General features: G+C 41.9%; 1 protein-coding gene across 1 annotated transcript in view; it reads left to right on the top strand.

The window, feature by feature from the left end:
- Positions 1-24371, top strand: part of negr1 (neuronal growth regulator 1) — a 181498-nt gene that overhangs the window by 119918 nt on the left and 37209 nt on the right. Inside the window, exon 6 of the mRNA XM_060867398.1 lies at positions 3486-3637. Within this exon, the coding sequence (XP_060723381.1) occupies positions 3486-3637 (152 nt within the window). The remainder of the gene's footprint in view (positions 1-3485; positions 3638-24371) is intronic.

The raw sequence follows: 24371 nt of genomic DNA, 5'->3' as shown, positions 1-24371 counted from the left end.
TCCACTAAATTTCTTGTTTCTGTGATTAAACGTTGTATTTATCTTCATAATTTGCCCTGGGGGTGCACAAACTTTTGCACCGTATAATAAACGGAATGATAATGAATTGTTTGCTTTTTGTCTCACTACACACAAACTGCAGTCATTATTATTCCAGATTTATTCCGTTTACACGTACTGCTCTTTAGGTTTTATACGAAACGTTATACTAGCGTTTATCACGGTGTAATGAAGCTCCGCACGCTTCAGCTATGTCGTATTGTCCTGATCTTCTGAAGCAGACTCACGTGTGTTAGAGGAAGCTCCTGTTAAACTGCACACCTTAACGCTGAGTCGTAGAATTTCAGACATTGGCCAAGACTAAATAAACACGAAATAAAAACCTGTGACTGCGATAAATCGATTGAATTTTTGCATTTTATTTCTAACACCGCTCATCTTTTTAATTTGTTGTTCGACTTTTAAAAAGAACAATACTGAGATGTTAGATTCAAAATAAACAGATTTATTTTTATTTATGTTTAATATAAAAGTCACGTAGGGGGTCACGGTGGCTTAGTGGTTAGCACGTTCGCCTCACACCTCCAGGGTTGGGGTTCAATTCCCGCCTCCACCTTGTGTGTGGAGTTTGCATGTTCTCCCCGTGCCTCGGGGGTTTCCTCCGGGTACTCCGGTTTCCTCCCCCGGTCCAAAGACATGTATGGTAGGTTGATTGGCATCTCTGGAAAATTGTCCGTAGTGTGTGATTGTGTGAGTGAATGAGAGTGTGTGTGTGTGTGCCCTGCGATGGGTTGGCACTCCGTCCAGGGTGTATCCCGCCTTGATGCCCCATGACGCCTGAGATAGGCACAGGCTCCCCGTGACCCGAGGTAGTTCGGATAAGCGGTAGAAAATGAATGAATAAAAGTCACGTGAGCACTTATCGATGATTGTGTCCGCTTTCGAATATCTTACGAAGGTCCTGGTGGGTCACTGTGAGCTGGCAGCGGCGAGAAGTTTTGGTCTGTGTAAAACCTTTTGCTAACATTTTAGCAAATCTCAGTAGGAGAGCAAACAACAGCTGCTTGGAGATTTGCGGAACATAAGGTCAGGCGTGTCTCCTCGGCTCGGAGACGAACACGGATACTCCATCAATTCAAATGCTGTTAGGGAGGCGGCGAGCTGCTCCAGCTCTCGTCCATCCTGTCCACACTTCAGAGCTTGTCAGACATGCAGCCCGAGTGCAAGGCTGATGACGATGCAGCGTTCAGGAGCTCTCACGTCGCCATGCTGGCATTTGCAGACTAGCAGCTCTGCTCTACTGTTTATACGTCGCTGCAGTTCATTCGCTCATAAATGTTAGCTTACTGTGCCATCATGTCATTAACGAGACACGGCTGAGAATGGTTAGAGGATTTAATCAGATGCAGCAGCAGCCGTTTCCTGTATGTGGGTCATGTCCTCTTTACAACCTCCAGGGATTTACTGATATCAGAACAGCAGATGTGGTGAAAAAAGAGAGATTGGGGATGCGTCGATTTCAGACCGAGGACATGGTACTGATACTGACACGAGTGAAGAACACAAAAACTGGGGAAAGGTGTTACTTTTACTCTGTAGACAGTTGTCACTCTTTCAGCCTGAGTTTATTGTTTCTTTTTTGTTTTAGCTTTGTTTTGTTTGAAGTTAAAGGCTCTCGTCCCTCCTCGTGATATTCTTACAGATCCGGAACTAACAAAAAAATATTAAAAATGTAAAATCTCTCATGTGGAGAAATATTCAGACCTTTTAATCAGTTACTTTGTCAACGATTACGATTACAACAAAAATAATTTAATTGGGCCTTGTTTATTTTGGTGTATATATATATAATATATTAAAAAAAAAGAAATTCTAGATTAATCATATATATATATATATATATATATATATATATATATATATATATAAATTTTAAAGATAAAAATATAAAAATTGTACTTTATTTATTTATTTATTTATTTATTTATTTATTGGAGGGTGTTATTATTTTTAGTATATATGCATATGTTTGCATATATATAAAATATGCAAATAAATGATTTGGACTTATTTCCCAATTCATAAATAACTAATGAGCGCCTCATGGTTATTTTGCCTCCCAGCGGTGTTGTAAATATAAACCCTACGCTGACGCAGTGATCTACTCGCTCTGAGCTATGGATTTATGGTTTGATTCACAGCCAAGTAAATCCAGTGGAAGTCCTGATGACCGGCGAGCTGATAGCATCATCAGACACGTTAAACGTTAAGATTAACATCATAAAACCTGATAGAGCTGCAGCTTTATACACAGCAGAGACGTCAGCCACACCCTCTTGTGTTCTATTGGCTCATTAACACAGGTCAAAAGTTCACTGCAATGTAACTGCTAACAGAAGCGAAGTGTGTGTTGCGATCTTTTATTTTTATTTGTCTGACTGCTGCAGCAGAAAAACACTTTTATTTTTCCAGGTGTCTCCCATATCGCCATGGCAACAGGTCAAAAACAGTGAATGTTATGTCTAAGGGATAGATCACTGGCACTTTTGTAAAGCAGAGGTGGGCGCAGGGTCACGTAAATATTTAATAAAGCCTTAACCTACACTCATATTAAAGCTCTTGATGTTCAGCTCGGCACCAGGAAGCGTCTGTACTGTAGAGCAAAGGTCACGACCCCGGCGGAATACGGCGTGTATATTAAACAACATTTCACACACAAGAGCTACGCTGCGTCACAGAATCTCTAGATGTTAAACGATTAGCGGTTAACAAAATAAAGCCAATGCAGGAGGACGCCGTGTTTCTGCACAGCTCACAGGTGTCATTATAACAGCTGATTAACCTGAAATAACACCGATTTTACCATTCTAGGATAGTCTAGACTAAGTTGTCACACACTGACCACAGCATTCCCTTCACTTCACGAGGAAGACCTGCACTAAACAGAGGCTTAACGTTAGCTACTTTCACCAGCATCCATCATAACACCCAGAACGAGACATTCACAACAGAATAAACAAAGACAACAGAATATAATGCATAGCTTTGTGCTGTTATATGACAATAATCAGTCATGGAGGTCATTATTGTTACCTCCTGAAGCGTTTTGTTCCTCTTACGCGTCATCAGTTTCCCAACAATTACATTTATTAAATTTCCAACAGTAAAAAGACGCCAAATGAAACGTTTATCGGACGTTACAGCTTCACCTCTGACTGTTACAAAGCACTGACACTGGAGACTCCTTCAAAGCATGCTAAAAAAAAAAAAAAAGACAGAAATCTTCGACATTTAAACGATTACATGGTTTTTAACTCCTGTATTTACATGACGCATCTGCCGCAGTTATAGAAACCAGAAGATGTTATAAGGAGTACATTAATGTAAATGTACTTGTTATGTGCAGCTGCGCTACTGTCAGAACTGCTGTTCAACACCTTCTGCTCCGTTCCTGATACCTTGTTTGTGTTTGCGTGTGTTTTCAGAATCAGCAAGGGTCAAGCAGGCATTGACATCCAGAACGTGAGCTCCAGGTCCATTCTGACAGTGAGTAACATCACAGAGGATCGCTATGGCAACTACACCTGCGTGGCTTTCAATAAACTGGGGACAGCCAACGCCAGCGTGTCTCTGATTCGTAAGTAGCGTGCTAACAAAGCTAACAAAGCCCTACTTCCTGTTGTATCTGGCTCTCATTCAGCTCAAGGTTGCTTTTTTCCGTTTTTCTTTATTTTTGGTTGCAAAAAGTGGTTTGCGTACACTTTACCATCACCTGTGTAAATTAGTTATGTATGCGTGCGCCTCAGGTAAGGAGAAGGTGTTGTTGTGGGTGTGTGTGTGGGGGGGAATTCTGAGATGCCTTTTTTGATTAGGAGTTGTCAGATTTAAGGGTGAAAGCGAGACGGCTGAGAAGGTGAACTCGGCTGGCTACGAGGAGACGGCTTTAAAGCAGGCAGATGGAAAAAGCCGCTCGAGTCCCTTAGTTTTAAATGAGGCACATCAAAGAAACGAGCGAGCCGGAGAAAGCTTCCCGGTCCGAATGGAGATGCAAAGTCTGTGATGTGGGAGAATCTCAAGAGAAACAAAAAAGGGCAAAAGGCCTCTTCTTTTTCTTCTTCTTCTTCTTCTTCTTCTTCTTCTTCTTCTTCTTCTTTCTCCTCTAGTCTGGTCTCGTCCTCCCCCTTCATCCCCCCGTTTGTCTCCGAGCTGCTGTGCTACTCTTTATCATGACCGCTAATGAAAAGAAAAGCCATTGTACTGTCGTCCTAATGAGAAATGGCAAGCAATTCCTGAACAACACACACTGCCACATTTGTGCAAATTACAACTCCGAGCGCAGCCATCATTACCTCAGACTAAATTGCTGCTATAATATCAGTCAATAGGTATTGATGGAGCCGACATGGAAGCAGACTTGCCTTAATATTTAATACAGCCTCAAGCCAGACTCATGGTCGAGTCAAAATCAAAGCTTTTATGTTCCAGCGTGAAGACACCAGTAGGGTGTAAGGTCATGACCCCAGGGTGATGTGACACGTGTGTGCGTTAGATGTTGGACTGTTTGGTTACTAACTCGTGGTGATGTATTGTGGTTTCTGCTCAGCTGATGGCGTTAGTAACAGACATTTTAGCAGCTACGGAAACTGTTACCACACCCACTGTTACTTTGTGACCACACCCTCTGTTACTTTGTAAACACACCCACTGTTACTTTGTGACCACACCCACTGTAATTTTGTGATCACACCCACTGTTACTTTGTGACCACACCCTCTGTTACTTTGTAAACACACCCACTGTTACTTTGTGAACACACCCATTGACATGCTGACTATGGGTTGCACCGACCAGGTCATGTAGAATCTGTGGACACACCCACTAATTACCACTCCCATCATTTCTCCCAGAAATTGTCACCACAATTACAATTGACCACGCCCATTAGCTCCTACTGAAACATTAGAAGTGCAACCAAACTTACTACTGACCCCGCCCACCAGATTCTCCTGATATTGGCCACATCCGCCAAACACACCCTCCTTTTACCACTCGCTTTTCTTCTTTCTCCCTGTGTCTTTCCTTTTAATTTAAATGATTTTATTGCTTTTTTGTGCAGATTTCACAGATGAGTAAAAAGAACATATAGAACATGGCCTCTTCCTCTCACCCACATTTTCTTTTCAACAAGTTATCTGAGCAAGAAATAGTGTAGAAGCACTCAGAACAAAGCTCCAGTGACTCGAGTGAGAGGACACTCCATCCAATCCACCATGCTAATCAATCACAAACGGTTGTCACGGTTACATTGCCATTGCCGTGGCCCCAGGAGAGCATGATGCAGTCGTGGCGGTTACAGGGCAGGGACGTGAGAAGGAGCGATGAAATAGACGGTGAAATCGAACAGCTGCGATGTGAATTTATTCGCATGAATGTCATTTTTGTTCAGAGGGGTCACTCATACTCTGAATAACTCTCTGGCACTTCGCATCTATCTTACCCCCGTGAGCTCCGCCCCCATTTCTATTCCTGTTGCCACATCAATCACGCATCCGATTGGCCCTGACTGCACTCAGCTGCACTCAGCTGCCTTTTCCACCCTCCAGCATGCTGTTACTCATAAAAGAGAACTGCCAAGTCCTGATTGCACACCATTTATGTTCCTACAGTTCAGAGCTGCGTGCTGGACAAAAGGATTCATAATTCAGTAAAAAATCTCATAAGCCTGAATCTATCTATCTATCTATCTATCTATCTATCTATCTATCTATCTATCTATCTATCTATCTATCTATCTATCTATCTATCTATCTATCTATCTATCTATCTATCTTAGTTACTTCATGCCCTCATTTTCTTTCTCTTTCTTACCTGTTTCTTTCTTTCACATGAAGCTGCTCTAATCTCATTTGATTGTTGTGGAAACAGGGTTGAAGATGTGTTGGTGTTTTGTAGATTCTTCATGTCTTGCGGTTTTTAGACCCTCTTTCTCAGACAGAGATGATGAACAGCAGGTCAGCAGACACTCATCTCTCATTGATTCTTTTCTCATATTACAGCATGGTGGTTTTGACGTGGCACTGTTTTGAAGGCTGAGTTTCATTGACTGGAACTCTAGCGAGGATGCTGAGGCCCACAGGGGAACAGACTGTCTGAGAATGAGGTGGCATGACAAACCCAGATTCTTTTCTCCCTGTTCTGGCTATAAACAGCTGGAGGCCAACGTTAAAGGTGCAGAGCCATAGAACAGAACCTGGAGAGCTACAAAATGAGAATCTATTCAGTCTACCACACTACCTACACTCCACCACATTACCCTCAGTCTACCTCACTTTTCCACACTACCCTTACTCTACCACACTACCCTCACCCTCACTCTACCACACTACCCTCACTCTACCACACTACCCTCACCCTCTACCACACTACCCTCACTCTACCCATACTACTCTCACTCTAGCACACTGCCCTCACCCTACCACACTACCCTTACTCTACCACACTACCCTCACTCTACCACACTACCCTCAACCTTACTCTACCACACTACTCTCACTCTACCACACTACCCTCAACCTCACTCTACCACACTACTCTCACTCTACCACACTACCCTTACTCTACCACACTACCCTCAACCTCACTCTAGCACACTACTCTCACTCTACCACACTACCCTCACTCTACCAAACTACCCTAACACTACCACACTACCCTCACTCTACCACACTACTCACACTCTACCACACTACCCTCACTCTACCACACTACCCTTACTCTACCACACTACCCTCACCCTCACTCTACCACACTACTCTCACTCTACCACACTACCCTCACTCTACCACACTACCCTCACTCTACCACACTACTCTCACTCTACCACACTACCCTTACTCTACCACACTACCCTCACCCTCACTCTACCACACTACCCTCACCCTCACTCTACCACACTACCCTCACTCTACCACACTACCCTCACTCTACCACACTACCCTAACACTACCACACTACTCTCACTCTACCACACTACCCTCACTCTACCACACTACCCTCAACCTCACTCTACCACACTACCCTTATTCTTCCACACTAACCTCCCTCTTCCACACTACCCTTATTCTTCCACACTAACCTCCCTCTTCCACACTATTCACAGTCCATTGCAGTTTACCACACTCTACCACATTTCCTGCACTTTACCACACTGCCCACATTCTAACATACTGCCTACAATCTACCACACTGCCCATACTCTACCCCACTCTGCCACACCCTACCACACTACCCTACTCTGCCACACTCTACCACAATACCCCACTCTGCCACACTCTACCACTCTACCGCACTCTGCCACACCCTACCACACTACCCCACTTTGCCACACTCTACCACACTACCCCACTCTGACACACCCTACCACACTACCCCACTCTGCCACACTCTACCACACTACTCCACTCTGCCACACTCTACCACACTACCCCACTCTGCCACATTCTACCACACTACCCAACTCTGCCACACCCTACCACACTACCCCACTCTGCCACACTCTACCACACTACTCCACTCTGCCACACTCTACCACACTACCCCACTCTGCCACATTCTACCACACTACCCAACTCTGCCACACCCTACCACACTACCCCACTCTGCCACACCCTACCACACTACCCCACTCTGCCATACTCTACCACACTACCCCACTCTGTCACACTCTACCACACTACCCCACTCTGTCACACTCTACCACACTACCCCACTCTGCCACACCCTACCACACTACCCCACTCTGCCATACTCTACCACACTACCCCACTCTGTCACACTCTTCCACACTACCCCACTCTGTCACACTCTACCACACTACCCCACTCTGTCACACTCTACCACACTACCCCACTCTGACACACCCTACATCACTACCCCACTCTGCCACACTCTACCACACTACTCCACTCTGCCACACTCTACCACACTACCCCACTCTGCCACATTCTACCACACTACCCAACTCTGCCGCACCCTACCACACTACCCCACTCTGCCACACTCTACCACACTACTCCACTCTGCCACACTCTACCACACTACCCCACTCTGCCACATTCTACCACACTACCCAACTCTGCCACACCCTACCACACTACCCCACTCTGCCACACCCTACCACACTACCCCACTCTGCCATACTCTACCACACTACCCCACTCTGTCACACTCTACCACACTACCCCACTCTGTAACACTCTACCACACTACCCCACTCTGCCACACCCTACCACACTACCCCACTCTGCCATACTCTACCACACTACCCCACTCTGTCACACTCTACCACACTACCCCACTCTGTCACACTCTACCACACTACCCACAGTCCATTGCAGTCTACCACACTGTAACACATTTCCTGCACTTTAACAGACTGCAGTCTAACAGACTGACTAAACTCTACCACATTCCACCACAATACCCACAGTGTTCTGCATTTTGCCACACTACCAGCATTCCACCACACTCTACCACACTACTTGCAGTTTATCACACTCTACCACACTGCACACTCTCTATCACATTGTACCATACTACCCATAGTCTACTGCCCTGTACCAAACTACCCACTCACTGCCACACTATACTACACTACCTGCTCTCTGCCACGCTAGCCACAGCTTATCACAATCTTTAACACTATCTACAGTTCTCTGAACTCTACCCCACTACCCACTCTCTACTGCACTCTGCCCCACTACCCACATTCTGCTGCACTCTACAACACTACCTGCAGTCTACCATACCCTGCCACACTACCCACTTTCTACTGCACTTTACACTACCTGATTTCTACTGCACTTTACCACACTAGTCGCTGTCTACTGCACTCCATCACACATCTCACTCTCCACCACACTTTGCTACACTACCTGCTTCACTCTCCACCACATACTACCATAATCTACCACACCACCCACTCTATCTGCAGTCACCGCTCATGTCCACTCTACTACACTATGTGTTCTCTACCACACTATACCACACTAGCCACACTCATTCAATTCTACAACACTCACTACTACTCACTACCCGCAACTATATACGCTAGCATATGTGCACTACCTACACTACGCACACTCAGCAGACTCTACACACTACCTACACTCTAGACACTCTACCTTACCCCGCCATACTCTACAAGCTACCCACACTCAATCGCATTATCCACGCATTACAGCACTACCCACAGTCTATACTCTACTCCCACTTTTCCACACTCTTTCCACAACCCACACTCTACCTCGCTCGTTTTCTCTCTGCCACAGTTTACACACTACTTGCACTCATTCTATGTTCTGCCTACACTACATGCGCTACCACGTTCAACACACGCTACCTGCACTCTACCTTATTCCCCGTAGCACTTTTGCCACATTCTAACGCAATATTCTTCAAGTAATTTGCCAGCATATAGCAGAAAAGTCTCTTCTCTTATCTTTGCAATTTATGCCTCCATGAATTGTGTGGAAGCAGCACAATTTCTCAGTTTGCTGCTCGCTGTGGGAAAAAATGCGATGTTATTTTCGGATGAGATGCAATTCCATGTTCTGTAATGTGTTTTGCTTTCTTGCGCTCGCAAAACAGATCGTCCACATACACTGCAAGCTGCTATTATAGAATACAATGTAGTCTGGTTTATGATGCTTCACAATGTGGCCCACTTTATTGGCGAATCTGTATTAATGGGGTGTGTGTAGTACTTATTGTGTGTGTGTGTGTTATATTCTACACTGAGGCCTGTCCACATGTATTTGGTCATTTTTTTGAAAACATTTTTTTTTGCAATTCTGCTTTTCTAAAATCATTCCTAAATAAAAAAGCTCACACGAACATGCCGACCGGTTAGGTGGTGATAGAATGTCAGAAATTGTTCATCTCAAGAGTAACATTAAGAAATGTGTATTGAACAGAAGAGAAAGAAATTGTAGTAATAAAAAACACAACATGGCTGCAAATGTTTTTGTTCTTTCATCTTCAGTAACTGCCGTATCCTGGTCAGATCCTTTAATTCAATCGCAAATATGGATAAATATAATAAAGTATTAATATAATAGTTTTATCTAGTTTTGTTCCAAAAATATCATCTTCAAATCTTTTCTTATCATCTTGTTGTTAGAGGATTTCAGGAAGAAGGTCGACTTCTTTCTTTATTACTACGAAATCTGCTCAGCTACATCTTCATACCTGTGGACTGATGATTTTGGATGTTTTTATATGAAATCTCTGTATGCTGTATGGTTTGTAGCACCGGAGCGATGAATAAGGGATTCTGCTGCTTCGGCACAAGTAAAAAGAAATTTACAAACTTACATATTCAACAAGAAATGACTGAATCACAACCTGATCAGTAAACACGATAGCACGACTTATTTATTTCAGCTCTACATGTTATTCTATCACATTTTGACAAATGTTACCTATTGCATCAGAGTCAAAGATTGATTCTGAAACCAAACAGAAAACATGGTTTTAATGTTAAAAAATAAATTGAGATGGTTTACAGCGTCAGTGAAGAACTGCTTATCGTTAGCGTGTTGTAGCTAGGGTCATAGCTGGGAGTGTATCGCTCTGTTGAGCCCCCTAGTGGAATAACAGATATTTTAATTCAATTACAGTCAACAAATTTGATTAAAAGAATCAAATCATAGCTGGGAATCAGGTCATAGCTGGGAGTGTATCGCTCTGTTGAGCCCCCTAGTGGAATAACAGATATTTTAATTCAATTACAGTCAACAAATTTGATTAAAAGAAAATTCTGAATGTTTGACATCCTGTTTTATCTCATCCAGCGACGGATAGAGGGAAAGTTGCGAAAGGTTGTCGGTGTGTTGTCAGTACAGCAGTATAGCACTGACCTGGTGTGTGTGTGTGTGTGTGTGTGTGGTGTTGGTATATGAGTGTATCAGATAGAACCTGAGGATGATTAAGGTGGTTTTTACCCTCAGAACGTTTGCTGTGGTCTGAATCGGAGTGTGAGTGTGATTGCTTCCAGGGTTTGGTTTGGTTTCAGACTCACTTGATTCTTTCGAACTTCATTTTACATCATCACAATGCGCTCCCATATGGACTCACAGTATTTTATTATTATTATTATTATTATTATTATTATTATTTAATGTTATATTATTTGACCTTACTACTGTGTCCCACAATGTTTCCCTGACACTCATGTGACACGTGTGTTAGGGAACTTGCTCAGGTTACTGTACTTCCTGCAGACCTGAGTAAGAATTCTGTTCACATTTGCAGAACTCGTTCCAGTTCCAGAGCAGCTGAACTCACACCATCTCCTACACCTACCTATTGTCGGGTTCGGTACCATGCTGTGCGCCAAGGTCCACATGCCAGCCTTCATGTTACTGACATTCCATGGGAACTTTGCTGTTTCAGAATAAACCACACACACAAATACACACACATATACACACACACACTCACAAAACACACACATGTTTTAATCTGAACTCAAATGCCCATCACTTCACTGACAAAATGGACGTAGCTGATAAACTGGCAACTCGGCATCTATTTGTCTCCACTATATTATCTGCACCTTCTCATTATTCCTTGCATTATGAAACTAGCTCCAGGCTGTAAATCCGGAAAATGGAGCCAAGTATTTAAATCAATAAAGCAGAACGGCTCAGTAAAGCAGCGTAGTGCCGAGCTCTCTCGGTGGAACCTCTCCGGCGCCGAGAGACCGATAAGGCAAAACCGAGCTCCATCTCTTAAACCACGCTTTATGACGGTGTTTATTTGCAGTCTGGAATTTTCCACTCTGTTCTTTCTCTCTTTCTTGCGCTCTCTTTTTTTTACTGCCTCTTTCCCCTAATCGTGTTTTACAGCAGCTTTTATTCAGGCTAATTTTGGCACCAGTCTCAGTTTTATTCCTCCAGACTTTGTTTATTTCACTTAGTGTGGAACTCCGCTTGCAAAACATGTACAGTAGTTTTCATTAAAATAGCAGCTAGCTCACGCAACACACACAAAACACACACTCACACACCACACACACAACACACTCACACAACACACACATACACACAACACACACACTCACACACACAATACACGCACACACATACACACAACACACACACAACACACACACACCACACTCACACACCACACTCACACACACACACACAACACACACATACACACAACACACACACAACACACACACTCACACACACACACACACAACACACACACACAACACACACATGCACACAACACACGCACACACACACACCACACTCACACAACACACACACTCACACACACACAACACACACATGCACACAATACACGCACACACACATACACACAACACACACACAACACACACACACCACACTCACACACCACACTCACACACACACACACAACACACACATACACACAACACACACACACACACTCACACACACACACACACACACACACACAACACACACACACAACACACACATGCACACAACACACGCACACACACACACCACACTCACACACCACACTCACACACATACACACAACACACACAACACACACATACACACAACACATACACACACACAACACACTCACACACACACACACATGCACACACAACACACTCACACACACATGCACACACAACACACACATGCACACACAACACACAGCACACACTCACAAACACACACACACATGAACACACAACACACAGCACACACTCATGCACACGCATGCACACACAGCACACACAGCACACACTCACACACACACAACACATGCACTCACAACACACAGCACACACAAACAACACACACACACAACATACTCACACATACACAACACACACATGCACACACAACACACAGCACACACTCACAAACACACACACACAACACACAGCACACACAACACACACAACACACACACATGCACTCACAACTCACAGCACACACTCACAGCACACACACACACAGTGCCATCATTTAAAAATAACTCCTGAGATGACAGTGTATGAGTGAGCGTTAGTTTGAAACTCGTCTCTGAAGGTGTTTATTAACAGGAACAACATGAAAACACAGACGTGTTCAGTTCTACATCCAGAACCTTCTCATTAAAAGTGTCCATCAGACAGTTCTGCGATTTTAAGATCAATAATTTAATGATTTTTCCCTCCGGAGTGTTTATTTCTCACAGTGAACATGACACAGCAAGGTTTATTATTATTATTTTTTTAATAATGTCTTGTGACTGAATGTAGCTGGGGTGCCAATACTTTAATCTTGGGCAAAAAAGATGGAGGAAGTCAGAGGTAGAGTTCAGATGGTGCGATGGTGGAGTTTATGGAGTTGTTTTTTTTTAGATACTGTCTTTGTAATTTATTGGCCTTTATTAGGAAAAGAAAATGAAGGTAAAAAGTGCTGGGAAAAAGAAACGTAATAAACTGAATAAAATACTGAAACAGGAAGGAAGGAAAGGAGGAAGAGGAGGAGGAGGAAGAAAGATATACAGCAGTGAAAAAGAAAAAAATGACTGTGTGTGTGTGCATGTGTGTGTGTGTGTGTGTGTATGTACAGTGGTGTGAAAAAGTGTTGGCCCCCTCACTATTTTTTTTTTTTTGCATGTTAGTCACACTTTAATGTTTCAGATCATCAAACAAATTTAAATATTAGACAAAGATAACAAAGTAAACATAACAAGCAGTTTTTACATGAAGGTTTTTATTATTAAGAGAAAACTAAATACAAACCCACATGGCCCTGTGTGAAAAAGTATTTGCCCCTAAACCTAATAACTGTTTGTTCCTCCCTTAGCAGCAAAAGCAAGAACTGAAATCAAGCGTTCTCGATAACTTGCAATGTGTCTGTTACAGCTGAGGCTGTGGAGGAGTTTTGGTCCACTCATCTTTACAGAATTGTTGTAATTCAGACACATTGGAGGGTTTTCGAGCATGAACCACCTTTTTAAGGTCATGCCACAGCATCTCAATAGGATTCAGGTCAGAGACGAGCCTTTATGTTCTTTTTGCTCAGCAGCCATTTTCATCTTGGAGCTCTGCCATGCAGGCCATTTTAGCCCAGTGTCTTTCTTATGGTGGAGTCATGAACACTGACATTAACTGAGGCAAGTGAGGCCTGCAGTTCTTTGGATGTTGTTGTGGGGTCTTTTGTGACATCTTGGATGAGTCGCCTCTGTGCTCGGGGTCATTTTGGTCAGCCGGGGGCTCCTGGGAAGGTTCACCACTGTTCACCACTGTTCACCACTGTGGTTCGCTGGAGTCCCGAAGCTTTAGAAATGGCTTTATAACCTTTTCCAGACTGATAGATCTCAATTACTTTCTTTCTCATTAGGGCCTGAGCACTGAATGGTACGAAGCCCTATTGTTTTTCCTCGGGAGTATTATTATTTCTTTTTTTTTTTTTCCCCCCACACATTGGCCAATTGGGGTCCCTTACCATGCTCGAAAACTCTTGAAATTTGGCACACACGTCAGAGTCGTGCGACACTAGGATTGGACAAAGGTTGGAATACGGGCGTGGCAGGGGGGCTCTGTAGCGCCCCCTGTAATGCAAAAACAAACATTGGTGCACAGATCGGGCAATTATGTACGCACATGTACGAGAGTTGGTACGCATATAGATCTCATCGACCCGAACAACTTTCGTGCTCTAAACTATGAGCTCCGCCCAACAGGAAGTCGGCCATTTTGGATTGTTTTATAAGTGCATGCGGTGAACTTTTAAATACTCCTCCTAAGGAATTCATGCGATTGACATCAAACGTGGTGAACATGATGCCGAGACGTTGCACTTGCTAAATTGCGAAGGAATTTTTGATATCTCGAACGGTGCTGCCATGGCGAGGCGACAAAGTTATGGCGAATTCAGAGAAACAGAAAGTGTCTAATATCTAAAGCAAAAAATGTCTAATTGTGATGAGACGCAGTGTGTATGTTCGGCCAAGGATTCCGATCGCATTGATGTGCTTATTGTGAGTCCCGGGTATAGCGCCACCAACAGGCCCCAGGAAGTGTGTCAGTCACAAAGGTGGATTTTTTGTCAGCTGCATGCGGTAAACTTTTAAATACTCCTCCTAGGGGATTCATGCAATTGAGACCAGACTTGGCCACCATGACGCAGAGATATTGCAGATGCGAAATTGGGAACGGATTTTTGATATCTCAAACACTGTTGCCGTGGCATCGTGTCAAAGTTTACTTTTATTTCAGGCATATTTAAGGCTTTTGGCGTGCTTAGATTAACTTGAAATTTGACACATACATCACATTTGTCGGCTGTTAAGTGTGGACAAAAAGGTCAGACAAAGGTGTGTCTCTTAAGTGGCTCACTAGCCGTTTGTCTAAAATGTGGGGTTTCATTTACCTACAGTCCCCAAATGGGTCAGTAACAACATAAAATAGTCCACTGATATTTACCCACTTGATGCACTTGCCCACCGTGCATTGTTTTCTGGAAGGCACCGTATAGCGATGAACAAACGTGCGAGGGCCCGTCATCGCTGCTTGCAGCTATATTTTGTTCCTGAATTCCTTTGGATCTTGGCATGATGTGTAGCTTTTGAGGATCTTTTGGTCTACTTCACTTTGTCAGTCAGGTCTTATTTAAGTGATTTCTTGATTGTGAACAGATGTGGCAGTAATCAGGCCTGGGTGTGTGTGGCTAGAGAGATTAAACTCAGGTGTGATAAACTACAGGTAGGTTTTAACAGGGGGGCAAATACTTTTTCACACAGTGCCATGTGGGTTTGTATTTTGTTTTCTCTTAATAATAAAAACCTTCATGTAAAAACTGCATGTTGTGTTTACTTTGTTATCTTTGTCTAATATTTACATTTGTTTCATGATCTGAAACATTAAAATGTGAGAAACATCAATCTAGAAAAAAAATCAAGAAGGGGGCCAACACTTTTTCACAACACTGTATGTATGTATATATCTGTGTGTGTGTGTTTGTTTGTGTGTTTATGTATGTGGTTGTGTATACAGTATGTGTGTGCGTGTGTGTTATGTGTGTATACAGTATGTGTGTATATGTGTGTGTATGTGTGTATATATGTGTATGTGTGTGCGTGTGTGTTATGTGTGTATACAGTATGTGTGTATATATGTGTGTATGTGTGTGTATATATGTGTATGTGTGTGCGTGTGTGTTATGTGTGTATACAGTATGTATGTATGTGTGTTTGTGTGTATACAGATATGTGTGTATATGTATGTGGTTGTGTATATGTGTGTATGTGTGTGTATGTGTGTGTATGTGTGTATATGTGTCTGTGTGTGTCTGTGTGTATGTGTGTGTGTATATGTATGTGTGTGTGTCTGTGTGTGTATATGTATGTGTGTGTGTATCAGTGTGTATATGTGTGTGTGTATATGTGTATGTGTGTGTGTGTCTGTGTGTGTATATGTGTGTGTGTGTGTATCAGTGTGTATATGTGTGTGTATATGTGTGTGTGTGTGTGTGTGTCTGTGTGTGTATATGTGTGTGTATCGGTGTGATGGACCACTTCTTTTCAGTGTTCTGCTCCTCAGTAGTTGAGTGTAATGAAGTTGGCCTGGTGGACTGGGAATGTTGGAGGAAGTTCAGATGGATGTGCAGGCTGGTGTTGGAGTCTCACTCAGTCGAGACTCTTTGTGTGTATTAATGAAATGAAATCTAGCTCACGCAGTGATGATTAAATGCTCGTCTCTCAGCTGGAAACTTTTTTTTATTATTATTTTGCGTATTTTGAGCCAAGCCGCTTTGCACGTTGTTGAGCCGGAGTGTCTAACGCGGACGCTCTGATCGGAGTTCAGCTGATGATCATTACATCATTTCACACTGATTCCTTTATAACAAAAAAAAACCAGACGTCGTTTTCGACGTTAAAGCCATTAGTTTTTTAGGTCTCTCTGTTTGGAAGAGAAACAGGATTAGCTTCATGTGTTGGCTCTCTACGTTCTCCAGTCCATGCATGCTTTTTTCTTTCTTTTCATTTTTGGGTTTTTACTTTCTTTTATTCCTCCATCTTGTTTCCCTGATAAAATATATGAATGTCTTTTTCTTTGTTCTTCCTTCTCTCCTTTTTTCCTGTAGCGATTATAGAACCTACGACTAGCGCTGTCTCGACAAGCGCTGTCCCAAGTCCAGGTCAGTATATCAGTCATCGCGCTGTGCAAAATATAAACAAACAAACAAATAAATAAATAAGACCCTCAGTAGGTGACTCTGAAGGCTCCACTAACCAGAACCTTCCTCTTCCTCATATTCCGTGTCTTCTGATTGGCCGGGATTCCTGCTGTGGCGTACGGCTTTGTGTTGTCTTCTTCACAATAACTTTGGTTTGATTTGTTTTTGAGTGGCGCGTGCCAATGCCCTGCGCTGTAATGGTACTGTGGTGTGTAGCGCTGGTGCCCAACAGCTTTTTCTATTCCTTTTTCGTTTTCCTTGTCCTAATGAGCGCTGACTGCTTCTTTCCGGCTTCCCCTCCTCATCCTCTGCTTCAGTGCAGTGTGCATGACAGGCAGGATATCGGTGATGCGCCTCCTTTATTTGTCGTCTTCGCCGCAGCCATTTTCTTTGAGCAAAACGACGTCACCATCACTGAACTCTCTGTACTGTGTGTTTTTATTTTTTTATTGTTGTGTTAATCTTATTTTGGGGACGAATGAATGGAGTGCGTATGTGTGTGTGTGTGTGTGTGGGTGGGATCTTCTCAGATAGCCTGTTCCATAATGTAATCTCTGAGACGGGTTACATTGCTTCCCCCGAACGCTTCCTGTTCAGCACATTCAGCATCAACGCAGCAACACAGCAGTAATCTGTAATGTGCACGTTGTGTGTGAGTGTGTACTCGGGGTTGTAGCATTACACCATTTTTATTCTTCAGTAGGTAAAGCAACACACTTGGGGGCATGATGTCTTGAGAAGATAATTAACAGTCTACAGAGTGGTGTGCTGACCGTTTTCTACCTTTTACAGCACGGCAATTTGCCAAAGGGGTTAAAAACACATCGTAATTTTTATCCATTTCTAGTTCCATTTCATGTCTTATAACAGATCATATGGAGCTTCTTTTTCGTACCCAATCCTGTTATTTAGATGTTCTCTCACTCATTCATCTTCTACCGCTTATCCGAACTACCTCGGGTCACGGGGAGCCTGTGTCTATCTCAGGCGTCATCGGGCATCAAGGCAGGATACACCCTGGACGGAGTGCCAACCCACCGCAGGGCACACACACACACTCTCAATCACTCACACACTCACACACTATGGACAATTTTCCAGAGATGCCAATCAACCTACCATGCATGTCTTTGGACCGGGGGAGGAAACCGGAGTACCCGGAGGAAACCCCCGAGGCACGGGGAGAACATGCAAACTCCACACACACAAGGCGGAGGCGGGAATCGAACCCCCAACCCTGGAGGTGTGAGGCGAACGTACTAAGCCACCGTGCCCCCTGATTTAGATGTTACTATGGAAAAATGTGTTTGTTAATATAAAGCGTTATTTAAATGAAGGCCAGCAGTTCTGTCACCAGCGACCAATCAAATTTGAGATTTTAACACTTTTATACAACAATTAGCTTCAGTTTACTGATCTGTGTGTGTGTGTGTGTGTGTATGTGTGTGTTTGAGAGGGAGACAGACAGACAGACAGACAGACAGACAGACAGATGTAGAGACAGACACACAGACGGAGAGAGACAGATGGAGAGAGATACTTTTTAAGTGTGAACAGTTTTTTCCCAATGCATGAAGTCGTTAATTTCACACACAAATCATTGATTCTGAAAGTAAAAACGTGCAGCATGGAAGCTCAAGTCTGTCACCAGATCCGTCATTATATCTCAGTGAGTGGCTGTAATGGAGGATGTGTTGTAATGTTGGACTGCAGCTTCGGGAAGGGTTAGACTCTGGTCTTAATAATGTCTGAGCTAACCATCTTTCAGCTAGCATACACCACTGAGCTGAAACTAGCATGTGACTAGCTGAAAGTAGACTTATATTTAAATGTGTTTTATTTATCCCCAATGAACAAGTCTGAGGTCACTCAGGTGACTGTGGGGAGGAAAAACTCCATTGAATGGAAGGAAGAAACTTTGAGAGGAACCAGACACAAAGGGGAACCTCATTCTCATATGGGTGACACTGGAGGGTGTGATTATAAATATACAGTCTGATAAATGTTGTACTGATGCAAAAGACCACATGGAGTTGGCGTCTCCTCTTTAGTATAGCAGAGTCTAACTGGAGCTGGTAGATCTCTAGATGTCTCAGGATCCTCACAGAGTCGGCCTCGTCTCAGTAGAGGTCCAAAGGAGCTGGTACAATTTCTAGATGCCTCGGGATGGGTAGAAAGAGAGAAGCAGTGGAGAGGAATTAACATAGCTGCTGTTCATAATATTAGCAAGTACTGTGGTGGAAGTAGTGTGTGACTAGCTGGAAGTAGAGTGTGTGACTAGCTGGAAGTAGTGTATGACTAGCTGGAAGTAGTGTGTGACTAGCTGGAAGTAGTGTATGACTAGCTGGAAGTAGTGTATGACTAGCTGGAAGTAGTGTGTGACTAGCTGGAAGTAGTTTATGACTAGCTGGAAGTAGTGTGTGACTAGCTGTCAGTAGTGTGTCACTAGCTGGAAGTAGTTTATGACTAGCTGGAAGTAGTGTGTGACTAGTTGAAATTAGTTTATGACTAGCTGGAAGTAGTGTGTGACTAGTTGAAATTAGTTTGTGACTAGCTGGAAGTAGTGTGTGACTAGCTGGAAGTAGTTTGTGACTAGCTGGAAGTAGTGTGTGACTAGCTGGAAGTAGTGTGTGACTAGCTGGAAGTAGTGTGTGACTAGTTGAAATTAGTTTGTGACTAGCTGGAGGTAGTGTGTGACTAGTTGAAATTAGTTTGTGACTAGCTGGAAGTAGTTTCTGACTAGCTGGAAGTAGTGTGTGACTAGCTGTCAGTAGTGTGTGACTAGCTGGAAGTAGTTTATGACTTGCTGGAAGTAGTGTGTGACTAGTTGGAAGTAGTTTATGACTAGCTGGAAGTAGTGTATGACTAGCTGTCAGTAGTGTGTGACTAGCTGGAAGTAGTTTATGACTTGCTGGAAGTAGTGTGTGACTAGTTGAAATTAGTTTGTGACTAGCTGGAAGTAGTGTGTGACTAGCTGGAAGTAGTGTGTGACTAGCTGGAAGTAGTGTGTGACTAGCTGGAAGTAGTGTGTGACTAGCTGGAAGTAGTGTGTGACTAGCTGGAAGTAGTGTATGACTAGCTGGAAGTAGTGTGTGACTAGTTGAAATTAGTTTGTGACTAGCTGGAAGTAGTTTCTGACTAGCAGAAAGTAGTGTGTGACTAGTGAAGTGTAGTGTGTGACTGAAAGTAGTGTGAGACTTGCTGGAAGAAGCTGGAGTGATACTAGCTGAAACTAAAGTGTGACCAGCTGAAATGAACTAGTGTGACTAACTAAAACTAGAATGTGTCTAGCTGAAACTATATGTGAAATTAACTTGTGTGACTAGCTGATTCTACCACGTGACTAGCTGAAATTAGCATGTGACTAGCTGAAATTAGCATGTGACTAGCTTCAACTAGAAATTAGTTTAGTTTTAAAGGACAGGAGAGGTTTATTCAGGAGTGGTCCAGGCCTCCTCACCTCACACAAAATGCTAATAAAAGTGTTATCTAGCAAAGTACATTTGGCCTTTAACCTGCTGGGCTAGTGGACATATCATTACGGGTAGTGTTGGGACTTCACAGCGTTATGTGTGTACATTCAGGATAAACTCATGTCACTCAGCACCACCAATCTCTGAACATCACTCCACATGCTCCATGTTACCCATGATGCCTGTAGGTATGAGAAGGTCTTTTCTTCTCACTCCACCCTTTTTTCATCTGTCTGTTTGTTTGAAATAGATCTAATTAGCTCAGGGATCCTCTCTTCTCTAGCGGGGATCGCTCCGCAGCTCTTAACTCTGATTTGACTTAAGGCTTACAGAACAAATGACAATTTCATGGTCCAGTAGCGGCAGCGGCGTATCAATCAGCGAGATAAACTGGCTCTGCGTTCCTACTGTTCTTGTTTTGTTTCCCAGCTCCAAATTGTATTTATAGGTCATTTCGCAGTGTCGTAGAAGTGCGTGACTCGGGAGAGGGAATGAGGACAGGCTTAACATTTCTGGAAACAGGTAGCGCATTTCACTTGACAGGATATGTAAATGAATTAGACGATGGTTAATTATCTTCGAACAGCATCCAATCAGAGAAGGGAGGGGTAGAGTAGGATTGTGGGTATTGGAAATCAAGTGATATGCAAGAGGAAGACAAAGCAACATTTGTAAAAAGATTATTAGATAATGCTGTATATGAAGGGTACCTACATCGGGTGTTCATAGCACATTCATAAGGACTGCATACATCCTGCCAAAAGCATACTGTATCTTTTATTTATTTTGAAAGCAAGTCTCAAACATTTTAATTTCGGCAGTCAGCCTATAGTAATAAGAACTTCTCTCGTAAAGTTTGCATATACACTGAGCCCTCATAAGATAATAATCCCTGCATAGACACAGTTTATTCAGTAAACTGTATTTACTATATAAATTGCATTCACGTCTCTGAGATATCTTAATATCCGAGATATCTTTTTTCTTAATTATGCTTTGTTTGAGATATTTCTACACTGGGCCTTTATGACACATTCATAAGTACTGCATACGCCTTTTTAAAAATATACTGTATCAACTACATAAAGTGGATTTTAATTTGAAACACTTTTGACTGTTAATAAAAATAATAGCAGTAATAACTGAGTGTCGTTCTCAGTTAGATCTGATTTGTTTGGAAGATACCTACATTAAGCCTTCGTAACACATTCATAAGCACTTCAGTTCTCATTTGTACTCTGTCTAGATGCAAATCTGAAACATCTGACTCATTAAAGCAATTAACGGGTCTTCTCCCTTAAACAACCTCTCTGGATTTGCTTAATACCACATGTATCCACGTTTTAGTATGTGTAATGAACGCCCAATGTAGATACACAACAAATGTACATAGTGTTAATGATTAATCTTCTTAAGAAAAGCTTTTATGAAGCTTAAAAATATCCATCATTTAGTTGTGCAGTGATATTGAATTCCCAATTTCAAATATTTTGCAGTAGAGTATGAAGAGTGTAGAAAGAGTAAGAAGCTTCATGAACTTCATTTAAATGACACTTTGCAATAAAACAGAGCCGTGAGCTATTTTTGGATCAGATACTCATCTGTGTGTGAACTGATTTAAGTTTTTTTTTTTCCTCTCCCCTTCATTCTGCTGAAAGCTACACAGAAAGAAATGAGTCTTCGTAATAAAAATGACTTGTTCTGAGATAAACTCACGTTCCTCCTCGATTCCTTTAATCTTAAACAGAACTCCTCTGTCCTTTCCTCTGGGATCAGATCGTATTTTATATTCTGTCTCAGCTCCAAACACACCTGAGTCAGGTAATAAATACTGCAGGATTATGATCATCAGGCTCACACGCGTCAGGAACTAGAACAAGACTGCGGTTCCTCCGAGGACTCCGCTGAGAACCTCGGCTCCAAATCCAGTAACTGCCAGATTTTATATATATATATATATATATATATATATAAGAAATTTGAGATCTGAAGTAAAATTAAATAAACATATGTAGTAGCTCTCATAAAGAGTACATTCATGAGTTTTAATGTCAGGCTGACGTAAGGATAATGACTTCTTACACATTAAATGTCATAGCAAAAATGGCATAACCTGATGTTATGTAAACTTGACATTAAATGGGGTCATAGATCTTTAGGACAGCTCTTATAATAAATTCAATAATTCAATAAATTCATCCTAGTATGTCAGTTGTCAAGACTTTCTAATGATTTCAGCCTGAAAAGTGTTATAACAACCTTATGAAAGAAAAAACACTACTTAACCTGTCTGAGGTGTTATGTACGCAAATATAAACTTGATTTCAAAGTCTATGTCATGTTATGTAGTTTTGTTGCTATGTAGGTTTTTAAAAGAAGGTAATTCCAGTTGTCATGACTTTTTAATGATATCAGTCCTGGAAAGTGTCATAACAACCTTATGTCTACCTATACGATCTGACTCGTCTCAGAGCTGATATCACATTATGTAGTGGTTTTTTGTTGAGATAAGATTGTCAGTTGGAAGTGTCACAAGGGTCTAATGTCAACAAAATGAACTACGTAAGCTCAAGTGTTATGTTATAAGCAGTTGAATGCAGTCTTGACAGTCCTTATATAGTATGTTCTTGAAGGTTTATGTACGTTCTCAGTACTTTCCAATGAAATCAGGTTGCAAAGTGCCATAAGTTACAGACTGATGATCACAACTTTACAGTAACTTAACATGCCATAGGTTTTTCTATATAACAGTGCATAGCGCTACAAAGTCAGCTTTTATTACATTGTTATATAGTGTTATAACACATTATTGATTCATTTGTTGTCATACTAACTTAAGTAAGAATAAGCGTCTTTGAGTCTTCTATGACATCTGACTCCTTTTGCAATTAGACTTTATGATGTTCATAGGTTTGTCTTAAAGGGTAATGACCTTAGTGGAGCAGGGTAATTTCCTGAATTTTGCATTTGATATGCAGCGCTCCTGTCATAGTGCAGTTGTTATTTATGGTATGTTCTACCCTGGAGGTTTTGGGCAGAGAAATCTCTCGACATGGCATAATTATCCAGTGTGGTCTGCATCTTTTACTGAATAATCATGACTGTTTAATTATAAAGAGCTCATCAGCTCTTTTTCTTCTTTTTTGCATAACTGATAATTATTTACTGATGAGCCTTACATCTGTTTTCGATTAGCAGGATGGCGCAGTTCTCTCTGATCTTGCCTTTTTGATGTTGTTTTTTAATTATTAGTGATGCTTTTAGTTTTAGACACAATAAAGAAATTAGCAAATAATTTATTATTATTATTATTATTATTATTATTATTATTTTATTATTATTATTATTATTATATTATTATTTTTATTATAAACATTTCTATTTTTAAGATATTTTTTCATATTTAGATATTTTTACCAGACAAAAAAAATGTTTAATTGGATCTTTTTTTTCCAATTAAAAACTATTATTTTTTTATTTTTATCTTTTTATGTATTTTTTCTTACTGCAGGCCTTTTATTTTAATCTATGAGCATTCATGCTTTGTTTTAATTTTACCTTTATAGAAGGATTTGATTTGATCTTTTTTATGTTTTTATATTTTATTATTTTTCTTCATGTTGTGGTGGCAGTTGTTGCTTTATTTATT

Source organism: Tachysurus vachellii, chromosome 4 (assembly GCF_030014155.1).
Source record: "Tachysurus vachellii isolate PV-2020 chromosome 4, HZAU_Pvac_v1, whole genome shotgun sequence".
In the NCBI taxonomy this organism is placed as follows: Eukaryota; Metazoa; Chordata; class Actinopteri; order Siluriformes; family Bagridae; genus Tachysurus; species Tachysurus vachellii.
The sequence above is the reverse complement of the archived record's forward strand: the minus strand, read 5'-3'. Positions and strand labels throughout refer to the sequence as shown.